The sequence below is a fragment of the Oncorhynchus tshawytscha genome, linkage group LG26 (assembly GCF_018296145.1).
Source record: "Oncorhynchus tshawytscha isolate Ot180627B linkage group LG26, Otsh_v2.0, whole genome shotgun sequence".
Lineage (NCBI taxonomy): Eukaryota > Metazoa > Chordata > Actinopteri > Salmoniformes > Salmonidae > Oncorhynchus > Oncorhynchus tshawytscha.
In genome coordinates, this window is record NC_056454.1 from 39,632,656 (window position 1) to 39,650,711 (window position 18,056).

Consider the following 18,056-nt stretch of genomic DNA (forward strand, 5'->3'; position numbering starts at 1 on the left):
AACAAGGTTGAAAAGTGACCGTGAAGATGAGGTCTCAGAGTCTGATGTTCAAGAGGTGGACATTGAGCAGGTCCAGGGAGAAGACATGGAAGCCTGAGAGGAAGACAACCAAAGCTTTAGTTTCTCGACTATCATTTTACAGGTGTATGTTGAAAACGTTTTTTTGGGAGATGTGATGGATCATTGGGGATCATTCAATATTCTCTTTCTTTGTTGTTCAGTGAAATCATCCCATGTGAAGAGTCAACTCATTTAATCAAAGTTCAATTTGTAACTATTTGTTTTTTCTATTGGAAGGATTTAATCATTTGCAATTATGTATCCTTATGATAAGATAAAAGGTTTATGTTTCTGTCTCCATATGATATTGTAAATATATCCAATGCAAAAAACATCTACATCGAAATGGTATTAATATTAATTTGCATATACTTCCGTTAATTCCCACAGAAAGTTTCCACCTCTGAATATTCCCCAAAATGTGCAACCCTACTCACCACAAAGCTCAAGGCCCTGGGACTGAACTCCTTCCTATGCAACTGGGTCCTGGACTTCCGGATGGGCCACCCCCGGGTGATGACGATAGGCAACATTAACCCCGCCACAATGATCCTCAACATGGAGGCCCCACAACGTTGTTTCCTCAGTCCCCTCCTGTACTCCCTGTATACCCACTACTGCATGGCTTCACACAGTTCCAACTCCATCAAGTTCCCCGAAGACTCGACAGTAGTAGTCCTGATTACCAACAACCTCAGGAGGCAAAAGAAATTCAAAATGTCCCAGAGTGCCCTCAATGTTCTACAGAAGCACCATTGAGAGCATACTGACGGGCTGCATCACATCACTGCAGCTCCACCGCTACTGAACATTTGTAAACATGAGTATATTATTATTATTTTTGTATTATTGTTTCATTCACACTCTTGGAGCTTTAGTATTTCACTGTACACTGCAACTACATCTGCGACCCTGTGCATGTGACAAAATAAAAACAATCTAAATCTTAACTAATGTAATCTGCTGCCCCTCTCATTGAGTATCTCAAAATGAAGACGACCGGGGTACTGCAGGCTGCCATTATCAACTCAATGATCCTTTTTACTTCGTCTGTGTGCGACTTTAAAGTAATTGGTTAAGGAAATACATCTGGTGAAATAGAAGCAATTATTTGTACCACGATTGTGTTCGATTTGTTTTTATAGACGGATATCCACGAATATTGACCACGAAGTTCGCCATTACCCCATTCACTATAATTTCACAATGTAATATAATGGGCAACCTGTTTTCTGAAACAATGCCTGCAGTACCGCGGTTAGCCTTCAATTTGAACTCTTCAATGCGAGGGGGCAGTCGTTTTCCGCTGCGTCTGATTAAAGGTAGGTAGCCGAGTCGAAGTCCATTCTCTACATGTGTACACCTCATGTACATTGGTCCTCATTTAGCTTCGAATAATTTTGTTGTGATTAAACATTTCCATAATAGGCACAATAGACCATTCAGATACAGAGGCATGAAATTACAACCCAACCTATATGTATTAGCTACTGCAGTTCTGTTCTGATGCGGTTGTAAAGAAACAGTTTAAAGACATATTTTTGGTAATGAAAAACAGTCTGTTTTGAGACTGCGGGCCTTTGCACCTGACGAACTAAAACGTGGAGGAATGCGGTTATCTATCTGTTTAAGAAAATCGAGAATGCGACACTGACTGCGACTGCGCGAATTTGCAGGAAGTGTTAATAGTCGTTTTACCAGCTGATATATTGTCAACAGTCTCAAGACGGGGACCTCTGATCGTTTCAGAGAGCGCCGATATCGTCACTGGTATGTATTCATATTTTTCTACTCCCCGAGTGTACATATGGGATGTGGAGCTGCAAGAATGAAAGTGAGACGGCCGTCGAACCAGAGCTGGGGCGGATTTGGCTTAACCGCAGCAAAGTGACTGGGCTTCAACGGAGTCCATTCTGTACGGAGATACAGCAGTTTACAGATAAAACAGACGATACCTGCATAGCGCCTATTTTAATATTCATACCCCGATGTAAAATAAAATATACAGCTAAATGCTTAGCAGATAATGAAAAACAATGGCATACGGGGTTTGAGCTCTCGTGGTAATGAAAGTGAAAACACTGTGCGTGCTGTCACTCCACTGAAATGACAATAGCTCGCTGCCTGGCGAAATTCCAGATTTTGGATGAATGTGACAGTGGGGAGTGGGACATAAACTTGCCGTTGTTGGTGCGCGCGACTGACATGACCAGGTCCATTCGTTCTATCAAATGGACCAGGAACAGCAGAAGCCAGTCCCATGTTTCGACCTCTCAATGACCCCTATGGCGGTTAATTTATATCGCTATAATAAATAAACTCAGCAAAAAAAGAAACATCCTCTCACTATCAACAACAGAGAGGGGGGAGGCTCAAAAGTAACAGTCAGTATCTGGTGTGGCCACCAGCTGCATTAAGTACTGCAGTGCATCTCCTTGTGGACTGCACCAGATTTGCCAGTTCTTGCAGTGAGATGTTACCCCACTCTTCCACCAAGGCACCTGCAAGTTCCCAGACATTTCTGGGGGGAATGGCCTTATCCCTCACCCTCCGATTCAACAGGTCCCAGACGTGCTCAATGGGATTGAGATCTGGGCTCTTCGCTGGCCATGGCAGACCACTGACATTCCTGTCTTGCAGGAAATCACGCACATAATGAGCAGTATGGCTGGTGGCATTGTCATGAGGGTCATGCCAGGATGAGCCTGCAGGAAGGATACCACATGAGGGAGGAGGATGTCTTCCCTGTAATGCACAGCGTTGAGATTGCCTGCAATGACATGAAGCTCAGTCCGATGATGCTGTGACACACTGCCCCAGAGTACAGGCCTCGGTGTAACGCTCATTCCTTTGACTATAAATGCGAATCCGACCATCACCCCTGGTGAGACAAAACCGCAACTCGTCAGTGAAGGCACTTTTTGCCAGTTCTGTCTGGTCCAGCAACGGTGGGTTTGTGCCCATAGGCGACGTTGTTGCCGGTGAGGACCTGCCTTACAACAGGCCTTCAAGCCCTCAGTCTAGCCTCTCTCAGCCTATTGCGTACAGTCTGAGCACTGATGGAGGGATTGTGCGTTCCTGGTGTAACCCGGGCAGTAGTTGTTGCCATCCTGTACCTGTCCCACAGGTGTGATGTTCGGCTGTACCGATCCTGTGCAGGTGTTGTTACACATGGTCTGCCACTGAGAGGACGATCAGCTGTCTGTCCTGTCACCCTGTAGCGCTGTCTTCGGCATCTCACAGTACGGACATTGCAATTTATTGCCCTGGCTACTTCTGCAGTCCTCATGCCTCCTTGCAGCATGCCTAAGGCATATTTACGCAGATGAGCAGGGTCCCTGGGCATCTTTCTTTTGGTGTGTTTCAGAGTCAGTAGAAAGGCCTCTTTAGTGTCCTAAGTTTTCATACATGTGACCTTAATTGTCTACTGTCTGTAAGCTGTTAGTGTCTTAACGACCGTTCCACAGGTGCATGTTCATTAATTGTTTAAGGTTCATTGAACAAGCATGGGAAACAGTGTTTAATCCCTTTACAATGAAGAATCTGTGAAGTTCTTTGGATTTTCACGAATTATCTCTGAAAGAATGGGCCTTGAAAAAAGGGATGTTTCTTTTTTTTGCTGAGGTTATTTACATAGCACAAATCTGTAGGCTGGTGACAAGAAGGCACACAATGAAATATGACTGTCATGCTCAAACATCCTCTATGCATGTGTTTTTGGTTTTGTCAGTCATCCTAGATTTGTGAGGATGGGCATTATTGCAGAACATGTAATAATGTTGTCATAAATAGATCATGATATTAATGGTCATCTGAACTGATGAAAAAAAAAAAGACACCTGCTGTCATTTGAGCCAATATTTCCTTTTTCCATTACCAGCATTGTACATTACTAGCATGGTCCATTACCAGCATTGTACATTACTAGCATGGTCCATTACCAGCATTGTCCATTACCAGCATGGTCCATTACCAGCATGGTCCATTACCAGCATGGTCCATTACCAGCATTGTCCATTACCAGCATTGTCCATTACCAGCATGGTCCATTACCAGCATGGTCCATTACCAGCATGGTCCATTACCAGCATTGTCCATTACCAGCATGGTCCATTACCAGCATGGTCCATTACCAGCATGGTCCATTACCAGCATTGTCTATTACCAGCATTGTCCATACCAGCATGGTCCATTACCAGCATGGTCCATTACCAGCATGGTCCATTACCAGCATGGTCCATTACCAGCATTGTCCATTACCAGCATTGTCCATTACCAGCATTGTCCATTACCAGCATTGTCCATACCAGCATGGTCCATTACCAGCATGGTCCATTACCAGCATGGTCCATTACCAGCATGGTCCATTACCAGCATGGTCCATTACTAGCATGGTCCATTACCAGCATTGTCCATTACCAGCATTGTCCATTACCAGCATTGTCCATTACCAGCATTGTCCATTACCAGCATTGTCCATTACCAGCATGGTCCATTACCAGCATGGTCCATTACCAGCATGGTCCATTACTAGCATGGTCCATTACTAGCATGGTCCATTACCAGTTCCCTCTGTTCTGTTCTCATATCTATTCCACATCAAGTAACTCGTGCACTAAAATCAGATCAAATAAATAACACTACACCTTATGGAACAATGTGGACTGTGAGGACACACACACACACACACACACACAAGTTTATGCACACACACGCCAGCACACACATAGTGGTATTATATATATATATATATATATATGTGGTATTATAAATTTATTTTAGATGTGTAGTGGTGTAATAATGTTTTTGCCTTCATTTGTTTGGACCCCAGGAAGAGGATCTTGAACTCCAGGAATGGGGATCTTTAATAAATACAAAAATAAAATCTTCTCTCATCTGCAGAGAGAAGAAGAGGAGAGTTGGAGAAAGACTTCACGTCCCAGAGTCCCCTGTAGTCTGAGCTCCCATCACTGGGAGGCTCCCGCCCTCCTCATCTCTGTCACCATGGCTACCAGAGGGAGTGGCCGGCCCAACTGCATGCTGCCCCAGACAAAGATATGCCAGTTTAAACTGGTGTTGCTGGGAGACATGGCTGTGGGCAAGTCCAGCCTGGTGCTGCGCTTCGTCAAGGGACAGTTTGATGAGTTCCAGGAGACCACCATTGGAGGTGAGGGGAGGGGGAGGAGAGAAGTTGACTGGCACACTGTTGGCCCCAGATCAGGGTTGGGCAACTCTGTTCCTGGAGTGCCGTAACAAAATATTCTGTTAAAAACACAGAGAGTTTTATTCCTGGACCAAGAAGGGAGGGTTTGCTGAGATGAAAGGGTTGAGTTTTACATAATTAGTTTTACATTCACTCTCTCGTCTTCTCTGTCTCAGCTGCATTCCTGGCCCAGTCTGTGTGTCTAGACGACACCACTGTGAAGTTTGAGATCTGGGACACGGCGGGACAGGAGCGCTACCACAGTCTGGCTCCCATGTACTACCGCGGGGCACAGGCTGCTATTGTGGTCTTTGACATCACCAAGCCGGTACAGTCATCATTCAGCACACCACAGAGCTGCATTTTCAGAGCTAACTTAAGGAGTAAATAAATGTATTGGGTGATTCCATGCCAGCAGGAACAGAAAATATGTTTGGTATCTGCTAGAAACTTCATTGGGAGGAAGGATATTAACCCATGCTTTTACATTTGTATCACAAACCATTTTTGAGAAGATCATGATGAAATGGCCAATTTTAGACATACACTGACCATACCAAACATTAGGAACACCTTGTTAATATTGAGTTGCACCCCCTCATTTTGCCCTCAGAACAGCCTCAATTCGTCGGGGCATGGACTCTACAAGGTGTCTAAATGATTCAACAGGGATGTTTGCCCATGTTGACTCCAATGCAAAGTTGTGTGAAGTTGGCTGGTGGACCATTCTTGATACACATGGGAAACAAACTGTTGAGTGTGAAACCCAGAAGCGTTGCAGTTCTTGACTCAAACCGGTGTGCCTGGCACCTACTACCATACCCTATTCAAAAGGCACTGAAATATTTTGTCTTCCCCATTCACCTTCTGAATGGCACACGTATAAAATGCATGTCTCAAGGCTTAAACATCCTTCTTTAACATGTCTCCTCCCCTTCATCTACACAGATTGAAGTGGATTTAACAAGTGACATCAATAAGGGATCATAGCTTTCACCTGGATTCACCTGGTCAGTCTGTCATGGAAAGAGCAGCTGTTCATAATGTTTTATATGCTAAGTGTATACCTGTCTCCTGTCAGACCCTATGATGTGTGAACCGTACAGGATACAGACAACATCTTGGTGTCATTATACTATAAGACCCTATGAACTGTGAGCCGTACAGTTCCAAGCTGTCTGTATCCTGTACGGCTCACAGTTCATAGGGTCTTATAGTATAATGACACCAACATCCTGTACGGCTCACAGATCATAGGGTCTTATAGTATAATGACACCAAGCTGCTGTCTGTATCCTGTACGGCTCACAGTTCATAGGGTCTTATAGTCTAATGACACCAAGCTGCTGTCTGTAACCTGTACGGCTCACAGTTCATAGGGTCTTATAGTCTAATGACACCAAGCTGCTGTCTGTAACCTGTACGGCTCACAGTTCATAGGGTCTTATAGTCTAATGACACCAAGCTGCTGTCTGTAACCTGTACGGCTCACAGTTCATAGGGTCTTATAGTCTAATGACACCAAGCTGCTGTCTGTATCCTGTACGGCTCACAGATCATAGGGTCTTATAGTATAATGACACCAAGCTGCTGTCTGTATCCTGTACGGCTCACAGATCATAGGGTCTTATAGTATAATGACACCAAGCTGCTGTCTGTATCCTGTACGGCTCACAGATCATAGGGTCTTATAGTATAATGACACCAAGCTGCTGTCTGTATCCTGTACGGCTCACAGATCATAGGGTCTTATAGTATAATGACAAAGCTGCTGTCTGTATCCACGGCTCACAGATCATAGGGTCTTATAGTATAATGACACAAGCTGCTGTCTGTATCCTGTACGGCTCACAGATCATAGGGTCTTATAGTATAATGACACCAACATCCTGACGGCTCACAGTTCATAGGGTCTTATAGTATAATGACACAAGCTGCTGTCTGTAGCAACCGGCTCACACATCATAGGGTCTTATAGTATAATGACACCAACATCCTGTACGGCTCACAGATCATAGGGTCTGACAGGAGTAATGACACCAAGCTGCTGTCTGTATCCTGTACGGCTCACAGATCATAAGGTCTGACAGGAGTAATGTTCAGGTATAAAAAGCGCCTAAAATGGCCACTTTCACCATGTTTTTTTTTTTAAATGGCTTGTGATACAAATGTAAAAAGCATTTCAAAGACCCTTCCTCCCTTCTATGTGAGAACTGCCAGAACAATCTGAGATACCAATATTTTCTGCTGCCGTGGAATCGCCCCGCCCCAATTGTACTGTATAGACGCTTTAACCCTCTATCATGTGAACATTGCCATGTTATTTAAATGTTGCACTGTATCTGACTCCCTCTTTCTCACCAACTCGCCCCTCTCTTATGGCCTCTGCTTTGCCCTCCTGTAGGAGACGTTTGAGCGAGCCAAAGCCTGGGTGAAGGAGCTACAGAGGCAGGCTAGCCCCAACATTGTCATCGCTTTGGCAGGAAACAAGGCTGACCTGGCTGAGAAGAGACTAGTGGAGTACGAGGTACTGTCCTCTACACTGACTCAGTAACATGTTATGGTCGTCACTATACACTGCAAAATACTATATCAAATATGAATTCTAAAACACCGGGGATTCCCAATACTGATGGATTGTTGCCTCCTGTCTTACAGGAGGCCCAGACTTATTCTGAAGACACTGGGCTTCTCTTCATGGAGACCTCTGCCAAGACGGCCATGAATGTCAACGATCTGTTCCTGGCCATTGGTAAGCTTCCATCTTCCCCCATCAATCTATAGGGATACTTATAGGTGACACCATTTTTGTTTATTTCAATTGTTGACCTAATAACAGAACATTTGTTAACAGTTTTTCATGACAACATGACCTGCCCAAGAAAAACTCCAGGCCCCAGTTAGAACTATGTCAGAATAATAGTGTGTTCCACTGTCTCTGCAGCCAAAAAGATGCCAAAAACAGACACCCAGAACCCTACACACGCAGCACGACACAGAGGAGTGAACCTACAGGACCCTGATGCCCACAACACCCGATCGTGCTGTGGAGGAGGAGGAGGGAACTAGAACCGCTCCACTTCCACCCTGCCATCCCTGCTCCCAACCTCTGGGGTCGGGCAAGGGGACACCCCCTTCAAACCTCCACCCTCCCTCCCATCCACCCTGTCAGCCACAGAGAGATAGAGACATAGGGAAAGAGTCGGAACAGGACGGTTGTCTTTTGCGAAGCCAGATAGATTTCTGACAGAGAGGTCTGATAAAGACTGACAGACAGGAAGAAAAAGAGTGAGTGTGACAAGACTATATTATTTAGCACTAATCGTGGATGTTGTTTTGCCTTCTGTCTGTCTCGATTCATTTCAATCATGGTTCCATTTCATTATGCAATCGCTGCAATGTCGGTTCTTGAGTGGCAGAGACGGAAGAAAGGAGAGGTGGAACGAGGGAGTCTTAAGGGATGAGGGGGGAAAGGGTGAATGGGATACAGGTCACACTCCCCCAAAGTATTCCCTTTACTGCTGTCCTGAATGCCCCCTCATCACACCCCTCTAGCATGAGCCCCAGGCTGCCTGAACAACCTAAACCCTGAAGCCTTGGCCTGGGCCATTCCAGACACTTCCCGGTTGCCACAGATAGAATAACCCATGTTAGATGGCACAGTTTACCCACAACCGCATGAGAGGGAGGGAAACACAGTTCATGGCCTCTTCTGATGCCCTTATTTCCTCTGGCCTCATTTATTTATTTCCCCTAGGCTATATTATTATTATTATTATTATTAATACTCCTCAGAGCAGCGGTGTTGCGAGACATCATGGTGCCAATGCCAGTCTGGTATCATCCAGGCCCCTCGTCCTCGATCTCACCTCTACCCACATATGTACAGTAGATCTACACTGAAGAACCCACAGTACAGAGTGAGTCTGCTCTATGCCATGTCTGAGTCTGGCCCTCGCTGGAGACCACCGCTATTTCTAACAATCAATCCACTGTCTAGTGCAGCGGTTCACAAACTCCCTCCTGGGTGCGTGTGTTTTGTTGTTGTTGCCCTAGCACCACACAGCCAGGGGGCCCAGGACCGAGCTTGGAAAACCCTGGTTACTGCAGTGATATCCAGGGCTGCAGTTTCTCCTGGTCAGGAGAAAATCCTTGCCTCTCCTGAGTGATAATATATAGTAAGATCTCAAAACCCTAGCCTGGTCTCAGATCTGTTTGTGCTGTCATTGCCAAGTCCCTATGGTTGACAATGATCATGGAGCTAGACAGAAAAAGCAGATCTGGGACCAGGCTACAAACCCCTCTAGGGATGAAGTCCTGTAGTTAGGAAACCATTGTATCTTGCCTGTCATGTTGTGAATGCATGGGCCATGATATACATGCTATGTTCTGCTGTTCCTCGTTTGTCCTGTGTCTTACTGCGTAAGAGTTGATGTAAATGAAAACAATGTGATAACGCTTTTAATGACTAACGAGCTAATGCTGTTCAAAGCACTGGTTTGGAGACGGACAGCTTTGAATCCAGAGCTACCCACTCTGTTGATGGACTCCATTAACACATAACCCCTAGACATTCCATATAGGTCTGGATGGATGAGAGAAGGAATGATATTCGCTTCACCTTGTCAACTGATCGACTGGGTGGATATATGTTTGCCATATTGCTTCTAACTCTCCATTTGTTTCAGATCTACAGGGAGGTAGGTAGGTGATAAGGGGGGGGGGGGCGTTTTGGAATTGCGCATGTTTAGCTAAGAAGAATAAGGGTGCTTACAAGGGGTTTGAAAAACAACAAAGTGCCTCCTCTGTTTCATTCCTCTGTATGCTTTGTGAGTTTGCTCTGGGGTGTGTTCAGTAGGTAGCAGTCCAAGTAAAGCACATCCCTGTAACCATTAACTGCCTGCACGTTGTCTGTCAATCTGCCCTTGTCAAATACACTATGTATTCTCACCTAATTGTATTGAACCTGTTTGGTTTGTTGTTGATTTTGACTGACTAGAATAACTATGTCATCCTGGAATGAATCGCTAACTAAGGACCCTCATCGATGTGATGAGCTCTACTTCATTTAAAAACTAGTTGTTTCTTGGGGTCATCATGATTAACTGATGAATCCATGAGTCGCTCATTCATTAACTCCCTGATCACAGGTTATGTGTAATAATGAAGTTCACACAATGTGGGGGAAAAACCCTAACTCCCCATCAGCACCTCTGTAAAGCGTTGTTCAATAAAGATGTGCAGTCAGTGACTGAACCGATAGTATGTCTCAATGGTATGTCTCAATGGTTTAGTCAGTGGTGACACTGCTCTCCTGTCATGGGTTTTGGCTTGAAACTGTAGTTTGTGTGTGGGGGGTCTGCTAAAGAGCTCAGGAACCACAGGTCCTGGGGCCCCCTCCTGGGTGCACGTTTTGGTTTTTGCCCCAGCACTACACAGCTGATTCAAATCACCAACTCATTATAAAGCTTGAATTATTTGAATCAGCTGTGTAGTAGTGCTGGGGCAAAAACCAAAACGTGCACCCAGGGAGGGGCCCCAGGACCGAGTTGGGGAAACCCTGGCCAGTTATGAAGTTGTCCATGGACCCTCTTATCTGTGCATTTGTATAGAAGAGTCATATCTCATGGACCGATTAAACGGCGAACAGGAAATTAAACTTCTGCAAGAATTTGACTTTGGTTAAAGTAAAGATGTCATAAGGTTAATGTTGAAAATTGGTTTATGACTATTTGGTGTACAAACATATTCATGTTCTTAACCTTTTCTTGTTTCCCAACACAGCCCTTTTGAAGTTGACCCACAGCAGAAAACTGAGGAAACAGTGTGCCTCATCTGAAATTCAACTTATTTTTTTCTTAAAATCACCATTTTCTTTATTTCATAATTTAAAAAAAGGAACTAAACAGACTTAAAAAAATACATTTCCATCATGGGATTCTCCACTCTCCCTATACAAAAAAAAAAAACTCTGTTGGTTTGCATTGAGGAAGGACAATAGCAATATAAAAAGGAGATAAGAATCTTCTATTTGACAACAGTTCCCACCGACTTCCCCCTGAAACCTGGGTCAAGTTCCAGCCCTAGTCCTCACTCTCGTCATCGTCCACTGCAGTGTAGATGACCTGGTTCCTGCGTTTGATCCTAGGGGTGCTGCCTGTACTGATAGGGTCCCCAGTCTCCCCACTGGTGCGCTTAGGGATCCGGACATGGGGCTCCTCCTCCTCCCTTTCCGGAGGTGAGGAGTGAGAGGGAGGAGGTAGGTTGAGGGACAGGCGTGAGGGAGGAGCGGGGTCTGATTTGGGCTCAGGCATGGTCAGAACCATGCGGCTGGGGGGCAGCTCTCTAGAGGGGGGCCCCGAGTCCCGTCTCCCTCCTGCCTCCCCCGCTTCCCCCTCTGGGACCACTGCATCAGGGCTCTTCCCCCTTCCCTCTTTCTCTCCTCCCTCCTCCTCCTCCTCCCACTCATCCTCTATGGTGATCTCATCAGGGTTGTAGGAGCTGGACAGGCCTGAGGTGTCACTAGGGTACTCACTGGGTTCATCTCCACTCTGGACTTCATCATCCTCCAGCTCTGGGGTGCCTATCTGGCCCCCATACCCTCCCTGCCCAACCTGGGCATAGATGTCTCTGAGACCCAGGGTGGCACAGAGCTCGGTGGTCTGCGGGTTGGTGCTGTAGCTGGGGTGGGCATGGGGCTGTGGCCGGGCAGGGTCGTAAGCTGGCACGGTCAGGCAGAAGTTGTCAGGGATGGACAGTTCACCCCCCAGGTCACCCACAGCCTCCATCATGGCTGCCTCAGAAGCACTGAAGTCCCACCTGGACAACATACAGAAGTAGGTAGACACAGATCATGAGCAGCACATTACACGTGTGTGTGTGGAGGTGCATGTGAGAGAGAACGAGAGGTGTGTGTAGTATGTGAGAGAGAACGAGAGGTGTGTGTAGTATGTGAGAGAGAACGAGAGGTGTGTGTAGTATGTGAGAGAGAACGAGAGGTGTGTGTAGTATGTGAGAGAGAACGAGAGGTGTGTGTAGTATGTGAGAGAGAACGAGAGGTGTGTGTATTATGTGAGAGCCAGTGAGAGAAAGAGAGGTGTTTCTGACCTTGTGTGCAGGCCGTTGTTCTGCGGGGGGTTCCAGTAATTAGGGCTGACAGTCTGCAGGCTGTCTGTAGCTTTGAGGATGGCCAGCCACTCTGGATCATACTCCAGACCCTGGGACGATCCTGGCCTGTCTGCTACCTCTACGATCTGAAACACACACCCTACAAGTCAGCATCAACTCAGACATGCACTACAGAGAACACGCCTGTAGCAAATACTAGCCCAAAATAAGACCCACACGCTGGCTATTTCACAGACCAATATGAAAAGATTCTCCATTCAAAAGTAGGTTTAATCTGGATCTATGAAACCAGAACATAATCCCTTCACATCTATGTCATCACCCCCCCTCTAATCACCCCTTCTCTCTAATCACCCCCTCTCTCACCTGTAGGAAGTCCCTGTATGGGAGGCACTTATCCAGTGAGAGGAATTTGGTAGTGCGGGGGGCAGCATCAACTTTGGCCTAAAGAGACAAACAGAGCAGTGATATAACCAGTGCTGCATATACAATATCAGTTATGTGATCTGGCAGCACATACATTAGATATACAATCAGGAGAAAGAAGATGTTGGTGTGGAATCAACACATCATGTGACAATCACAGAACCTTAAATTCTAATTAATCAGAAAGAATCCAAACTTTGAATGTGCACGGCAGTCTATCTCTCTCTCAACTGTCTTCAGTTCAGCTCACCGGGTGCTGCATTAGGGCAGCGAACTTGACGTGGAGGTGCGCAGAGAACCAGTAGTTAGGCTGCAGGTGGGCCAGGAGCTCTGCTGCTGCAGGACTACCCAGTGTGTTGGACTCCACCTCCTGCCTCAGGAACTTCTTCTTCCTCAGCAGCTCCCCTGTGCTGCCGTAATGGTAGATCCCACGAGGCCAGTCATGGGTCAGGAACACATCCACAGGCATCTGGATCTAGTGGTAAAATAGGGGGGACATAATATGACATATGATAATAATAGGGGGACATATGACGTATTAACCATGTGAGTGGTAGCCACCTGTTTGAGTTTGAAGACATCGATGTTCCTGATGTGGTAAACACTGCGTAGAGTTTCTGGGTTATACGGAGGGAACTCATAATGTCCTGAAAAAAAGAGCATTGATTACATTTTATAGACAGTTGAGCTGCAACACATTTGCAGAGACAGGAGAACATCTACTAGAGCTTTATGACCTCACCTTTCCTGTAATCATGCCCTTTGAAGATTCCAGACAAGCCCCCTATCCTTACTCCTTTATGACCTCACCTTTCCTGTAATCATGCCCTTTGAAGATTCCAGACAAGCCCCCTATCCTTACTCCTTTATGACCTCACCTTTCCTGTAATCATGCCCTTTGAAGATTCCAGACAAGCCACCTATCCTTACTCCTTTATGACCTCACCTTTCCTGTAATCATGCCCTTTGAAGATTCCAGACAAGCCACCTATCCTTACTCCTTTATGACCTCACCTTTCCTGTAATCATGCCCTTTGAAGATTCCAGACAAGCCCCCTATCCTTACTCCTTTATGACCTCACCTTTCCTGTAATCATGCCCTTTGAAGATTCCAGACAAGCCCCCTATCCTTACTCCTTTATGACCTCACCTTTCCTGTAATCATGCCCTTTGAAGATTCCAGACAAGCCCCCTATCCTTACTCCCTTTATGACCTCACCTTTCCTGTAATCATGCCCTTTGAAGATTCCAGACAAGCCACCTATCCTTACTCCTTTATGACCTCACCTTTCCTGTAATCATGCCCTTTGAAGATTCCAGACAAGCCCCCTATCCTTACTCCTTTATGACCTCACCTTTCCTGTAATCATGCCCTTTGAAGATTCCAGACAAGCCACCTATCCTTACTCCTTTGTAGCGCACAACACCAGCATAACCTGATGGAAGACCATATACACTGTTATTATTAGATTAACATTTTCGGGCAAGTGAACGCTCCCAAATTTCCTGATTGACAAGTGGCATTGAGAGAGCAATCCATGGAACTTGTAATATGTGTTTTAGCTTCGTAGCCAGAGTGTGAAGGTAAGGTCTTACCCATGTAGTAGATGTTGGGAGCCACCCAGCCCCCGTACGGGAGCTCCTGAAGATGGTTGGAGGCCTCGTGATTCCCACCGATGAAGATAGTCAGGACCGGAGCCTTCTTCTCTCCAGAGTAGTACCTGCACGAACCAAGATACAACCATCAGAAATACAACAGATTGTCCCTTAAACTAAAGGAACCATAAGTAGTACTGACAGGGTTGGGCTTAACCCACCTGGCTGTTGATTCCTATGGCATCTAAAGCCATAGGGGTCAACAAATATTTATCAGAGTAAGGTAAGGTCTAGAGTTTTTCCAGGATCAGGTCATGCAGGGTTCAGGAAAAACTTCTGGCCCTACATGAAAGAGAGAGAGCAGAGGTGATAGGAAGGTACTAACTTGTAGAAGGTCTGCATCTGCCTGTACTTTTGCGGCACAGCCATGCACTTCATGTCCCCCTCGTTCCTCACAGCCTGGAAGTCTCCACAACACAGCAGCAGGTCTACCTTCACCCCCTCCTTCTGCTCCAGGTAGCCAATCGTCTCATAGATCTTATCCAGCTCTCCATGGCAACACCCTTCCACAGCTATTTTCATGGCTGATGATTGGCTGTAGATTCCCGTAAGGGCCTTCTTTTTCTGTGCTGAGCTGAATTATATGAGGAAGACGATTATATAATTGAATAAAATACAATGTAGCAAGTTAGCATATTAGCTCAATAATTTATGTTAATTGATTGCTACTAGCTCCAGTAGATAACTGCTAGCTATCACACGTCCACTGTCCGGGGTTGTAAGACTTGTCCTGGCTAAGAGATGCATGCAATGCAATCACTAGTCAAATCAAACTAACATGTTCAATTGTTTCTCGTCTTTTGCACTTTGACGTTACGATAGAGTTAGCTAACTAGCCACCATGATTATGTTGGTTTGTTCTGTTTATCTCAACCAAAATGTATGACTCGGAACGTTTTTCCCACCTCCGCGTAGTTAGACCTCAGCGCATGCTCCAATATTCCCCAAAGTAAATCGACTGATGGATTCGTAGGTAGCACTTTCCACAATCAAAATAATTTACAAATAGTCAAACACCTATACATTATCCCAAACTGTAATACTTCCCAATACCAGCACTTCTTTACGAATACAAATATTTGTTGCATGCACATAAATGCTTATAACAATCGCGTCTTAATCAGCCATGCTTCAATGTCAAACCTGCGCGTTTAGAAGCAACATTTACTTGATTGAGTTGATTTACAAATTGACATTCGATCATCTACAATGTAGCCAGTTGGTAAATATAAATACTAGTTTCATTAGAAAAGGAAACGATATTTGTGGCTCAAACAGACCAAAGACACACATGATAACTCGACATAACCCATCATATACTAACTTATTCTGAAGTGTTGCGTGAATAAGCTATATTTACTTTTTAAATCTGAGCAGCTGGTCTGCAGGGCGGGGTATTCGGAAAGTGCTGCTCGGATTGGGGCGCTCGATACGGGGAAGAGAGATGGCGTGCTTGTTGGAGGCCCCTCTCCGCATCAGCGTGTTATCTGTGAGTGTCCCACTTATACTATTGAATAAATACTAACGTTTTCTGTGCATTATTCAGTACATTGGATAGTGAAACGCTTTTTGCGTGTCTCATCAATAGCAATGTCTTTGACGACATGCACTGAAGTTGCTGCTAGCTAGCACAGGCTTTGCAACATGTATCTATCTATCTAGCAGGGCGGTCTCCCGACTGTCACCCGGAATGAGTTAGTTAACAACCGGTGACACATTTTATGTGAATCCAATTAAGGTGAAAAAAAATCCCAAACCTGTAGCTAACAACTTTATTGCACAAAACGTTAACGATGCAATCAAAAGGTTATGCTAGTTAACCTGAACCAACCGCTTGTTAGTTAGCTGTAAAATAACCATAGTTACTCTAGCTACATAGACACTGGTTCAACTGCTATCTGCAAATCACTCATTACTGCCGCGCACAGGTTGGACGTCTAGAACAGCTCAATACATTGGAGGTGCCGAAGATGATTTTTTTCCCCCCTCTGTTGTTTGTACATTTTATCTTTAGACGATTTTTAAAAGTACAGCGAAACTCCACATTTGGTGTAAACGAACGCATTTTGACATAGCGCTTGCAGAGCTGGTAAATGGGAGTTTGAATCTAAGCTTCCTGGGCGTTATGCTTCGATCACACCGACAGCGGTTTTACGCAATACTACAGGACGCAGCATCATCTGGATATGTGTGCGACAAAACTTCAACATTCACCTTCTGCTCCCATTTCTGTCAAGCGGTCTACTAGTTTGACGCATACATTCGATAAATGCAACTATGCACTACAATGAACGTACTGCAACTGTTGCTGCTAGGCAAACACAGTGTTTCATTGGAAATTAATGTAATTCTGGTGTACCAAAATGAAATGACGCTTTCGGTGCCAACTGTTGTCAGTTTTGTGATCAACGTTAGCACTTTGCTTACGCTTCGAACACACCGACAGAGTATTTGCATTTTGGTACACCAGAATTACATTCATTTCCAATGAAATGCTGGGTTTGCCTTGTTTATAAAAAATGTTTACCTTTTATTTAACCGGGAAAAGCCTATTGAGACCCAGAGTCTCTTTTTCAAGGGAGACCTGGCCAAGAAGGCAGCAACAATCAATACATTACAGAATTAAAACATACAACCTGATCCAGACTAAAAAAAGCATTTTACACTCCTCTGTAACAGAGTCTCCCTTCAATATTTTAAATTCATTCAGTGTCACTAACATATCGAGATAAAGCGTGGATTGTAGATTATTCCATATGTCTGGTGCACAAGAGAAGGCAATCTAGCCTAATACTGTGAATGTCCTTGGGACTTTAAGTAGCAACCACCTAGCAGATCGGGTATGGTAAGGAGACCAGACTACAGAGTTAAAGAGGGAGTTTACCCAAAAAGGCTTTGTAGATGAACACATACAAATGTATTTTTCTGCGCATATAAAGTGAGGTACCAAATGGTAGGTTGGACAATGTGCAATGATGGGTGAGTGACTTGGCATTGGTAATAATGCGCAAGAATGGACTCTGCTTATCGTTCAGTCTCTAAGACGGAGGAGGTTGCATGCATATACAACAGGTCACCATAATCAATTACAGAGAGAAAAGTGGGCTGAACAAGCTTCTTTCTAGCCATAAGCGGGAAGCAAGCCTTATTACGAAAATAAAAACCCAATTTCAATTTAAACTTTGTCACAAGATTATCCACATGAACTTTAAAGGACAACTTGTCATCCAACCAAATGCCTAGGTATTTGTAGGATGACACTTTTCCAATGGATAAGCCACCAGATGTGACAATGCTAACCTTCTCTGGCAGAGTTCTAGCTCTGGTAAAGGTCATGAATTCAGTTTTTTGTACATTCAGGACCAGTTGGAGACCATAAAGGGAGGCCTGCAGTGACTGAAAAGCAGTCTGGAGCTCTTCAACAGCATGAACCAGAGAAGGAGCACATGAATATATGACTGTATCATCTGCATATAGATGGAACTTTGCTGGTTGCATCCCATTTCCCAAATCATTAATACAAATTGAGAAGCTAAAATGGAACCCTGGGGCACATCTCTATTAATCTCAAGAAAGCTAGACG

General features: G+C 44.9%; 3 protein-coding genes across 7 annotated transcripts in view; 2 read left to right on the forward strand and 1 right to left on the reverse strand.

Annotated features, from left to right (window-relative positions):
* Positions 1-1,082: 1,082 nt before the first annotated feature.
* Positions 1,083-10,525, forward strand: LOC112235320 (ras-related protein Rab-5B). Of its 2 annotated transcripts, none has more exons than XM_024403748.2 (6): positions 1,083-1,382; positions 4,963-5,227; positions 5,440-5,591; positions 7,668-7,790; positions 7,922-8,015; positions 8,208-10,525. In XM_024403748.2, the coding sequence occupies exons 2-6, from the start codon at positions 5,065-5,067 to the stop codon at positions 8,330-8,332; spliced, it is 657 nt and encodes a 218-aa protein (XP_024259516.1). In that variant the 5' UTR covers positions 1,083-1,382; positions 4,963-5,064; the 3' UTR covers positions 8,333-10,525. The 2 variants fall into 2 exon arrangements, with proteins under 2 accessions (XP_024259516.1, XP_024259515.1); XM_024403747.2 differs by lacking the exon at positions 1,083-1,382 and adding an exon at positions 1,462-1,830.
* A 392-nt stretch (positions 10,526-10,917) lies between these two features.
* Positions 10,918-15,949, reverse strand: LOC112247583 (lariat debranching enzyme). Of its 4 annotated transcripts, none has more exons than XM_024416385.2 (9): positions 15,834-15,949; positions 14,799-15,047; positions 14,414-14,538; positions 14,173-14,253; positions 13,379-13,464; positions 13,068-13,292; positions 12,758-12,835; positions 12,371-12,516; positions 10,918-12,082 (listed from the first exon to the last, which is right to left on the reverse strand). In XM_024416385.2, the coding sequence occupies exons 1-9, from the start codon at positions 15,947-15,949 to the stop codon at positions 11,347-11,349; spliced, it is 1,842 nt and encodes a 613-aa protein (XP_024272153.1). In that variant the 3' UTR covers positions 10,918-11,346. The 4 variants fall into 4 exon arrangements, with proteins under 4 accessions (XP_024272153.1, XP_024272155.1, XP_024272156.1 ...); XM_024416387.2 differs by lacking the exon at positions 15,834-15,949 and adding an exon at positions 15,379-15,677; XM_024416388.2 differs by lacking the exon at positions 15,834-15,949 and adding an exon at positions 15,252-15,677.
* LOC112235323 (armadillo repeat-containing protein 8-like) overlaps positions 15,833-18,056 on the forward strand; it is a 31,179-nt gene continuing 28,955 nt past the window's right edge. The window contains exon 1 of the mRNA XM_042306627.1: positions 15,833-15,962. Within this exon, the coding sequence (XP_042162561.1) occupies positions 15,918-15,962 (45 nt within the window). The 5' untranslated portion in view covers positions 15,833-15,917. The remainder of the gene's footprint in view (positions 15,963-18,056) is intronic.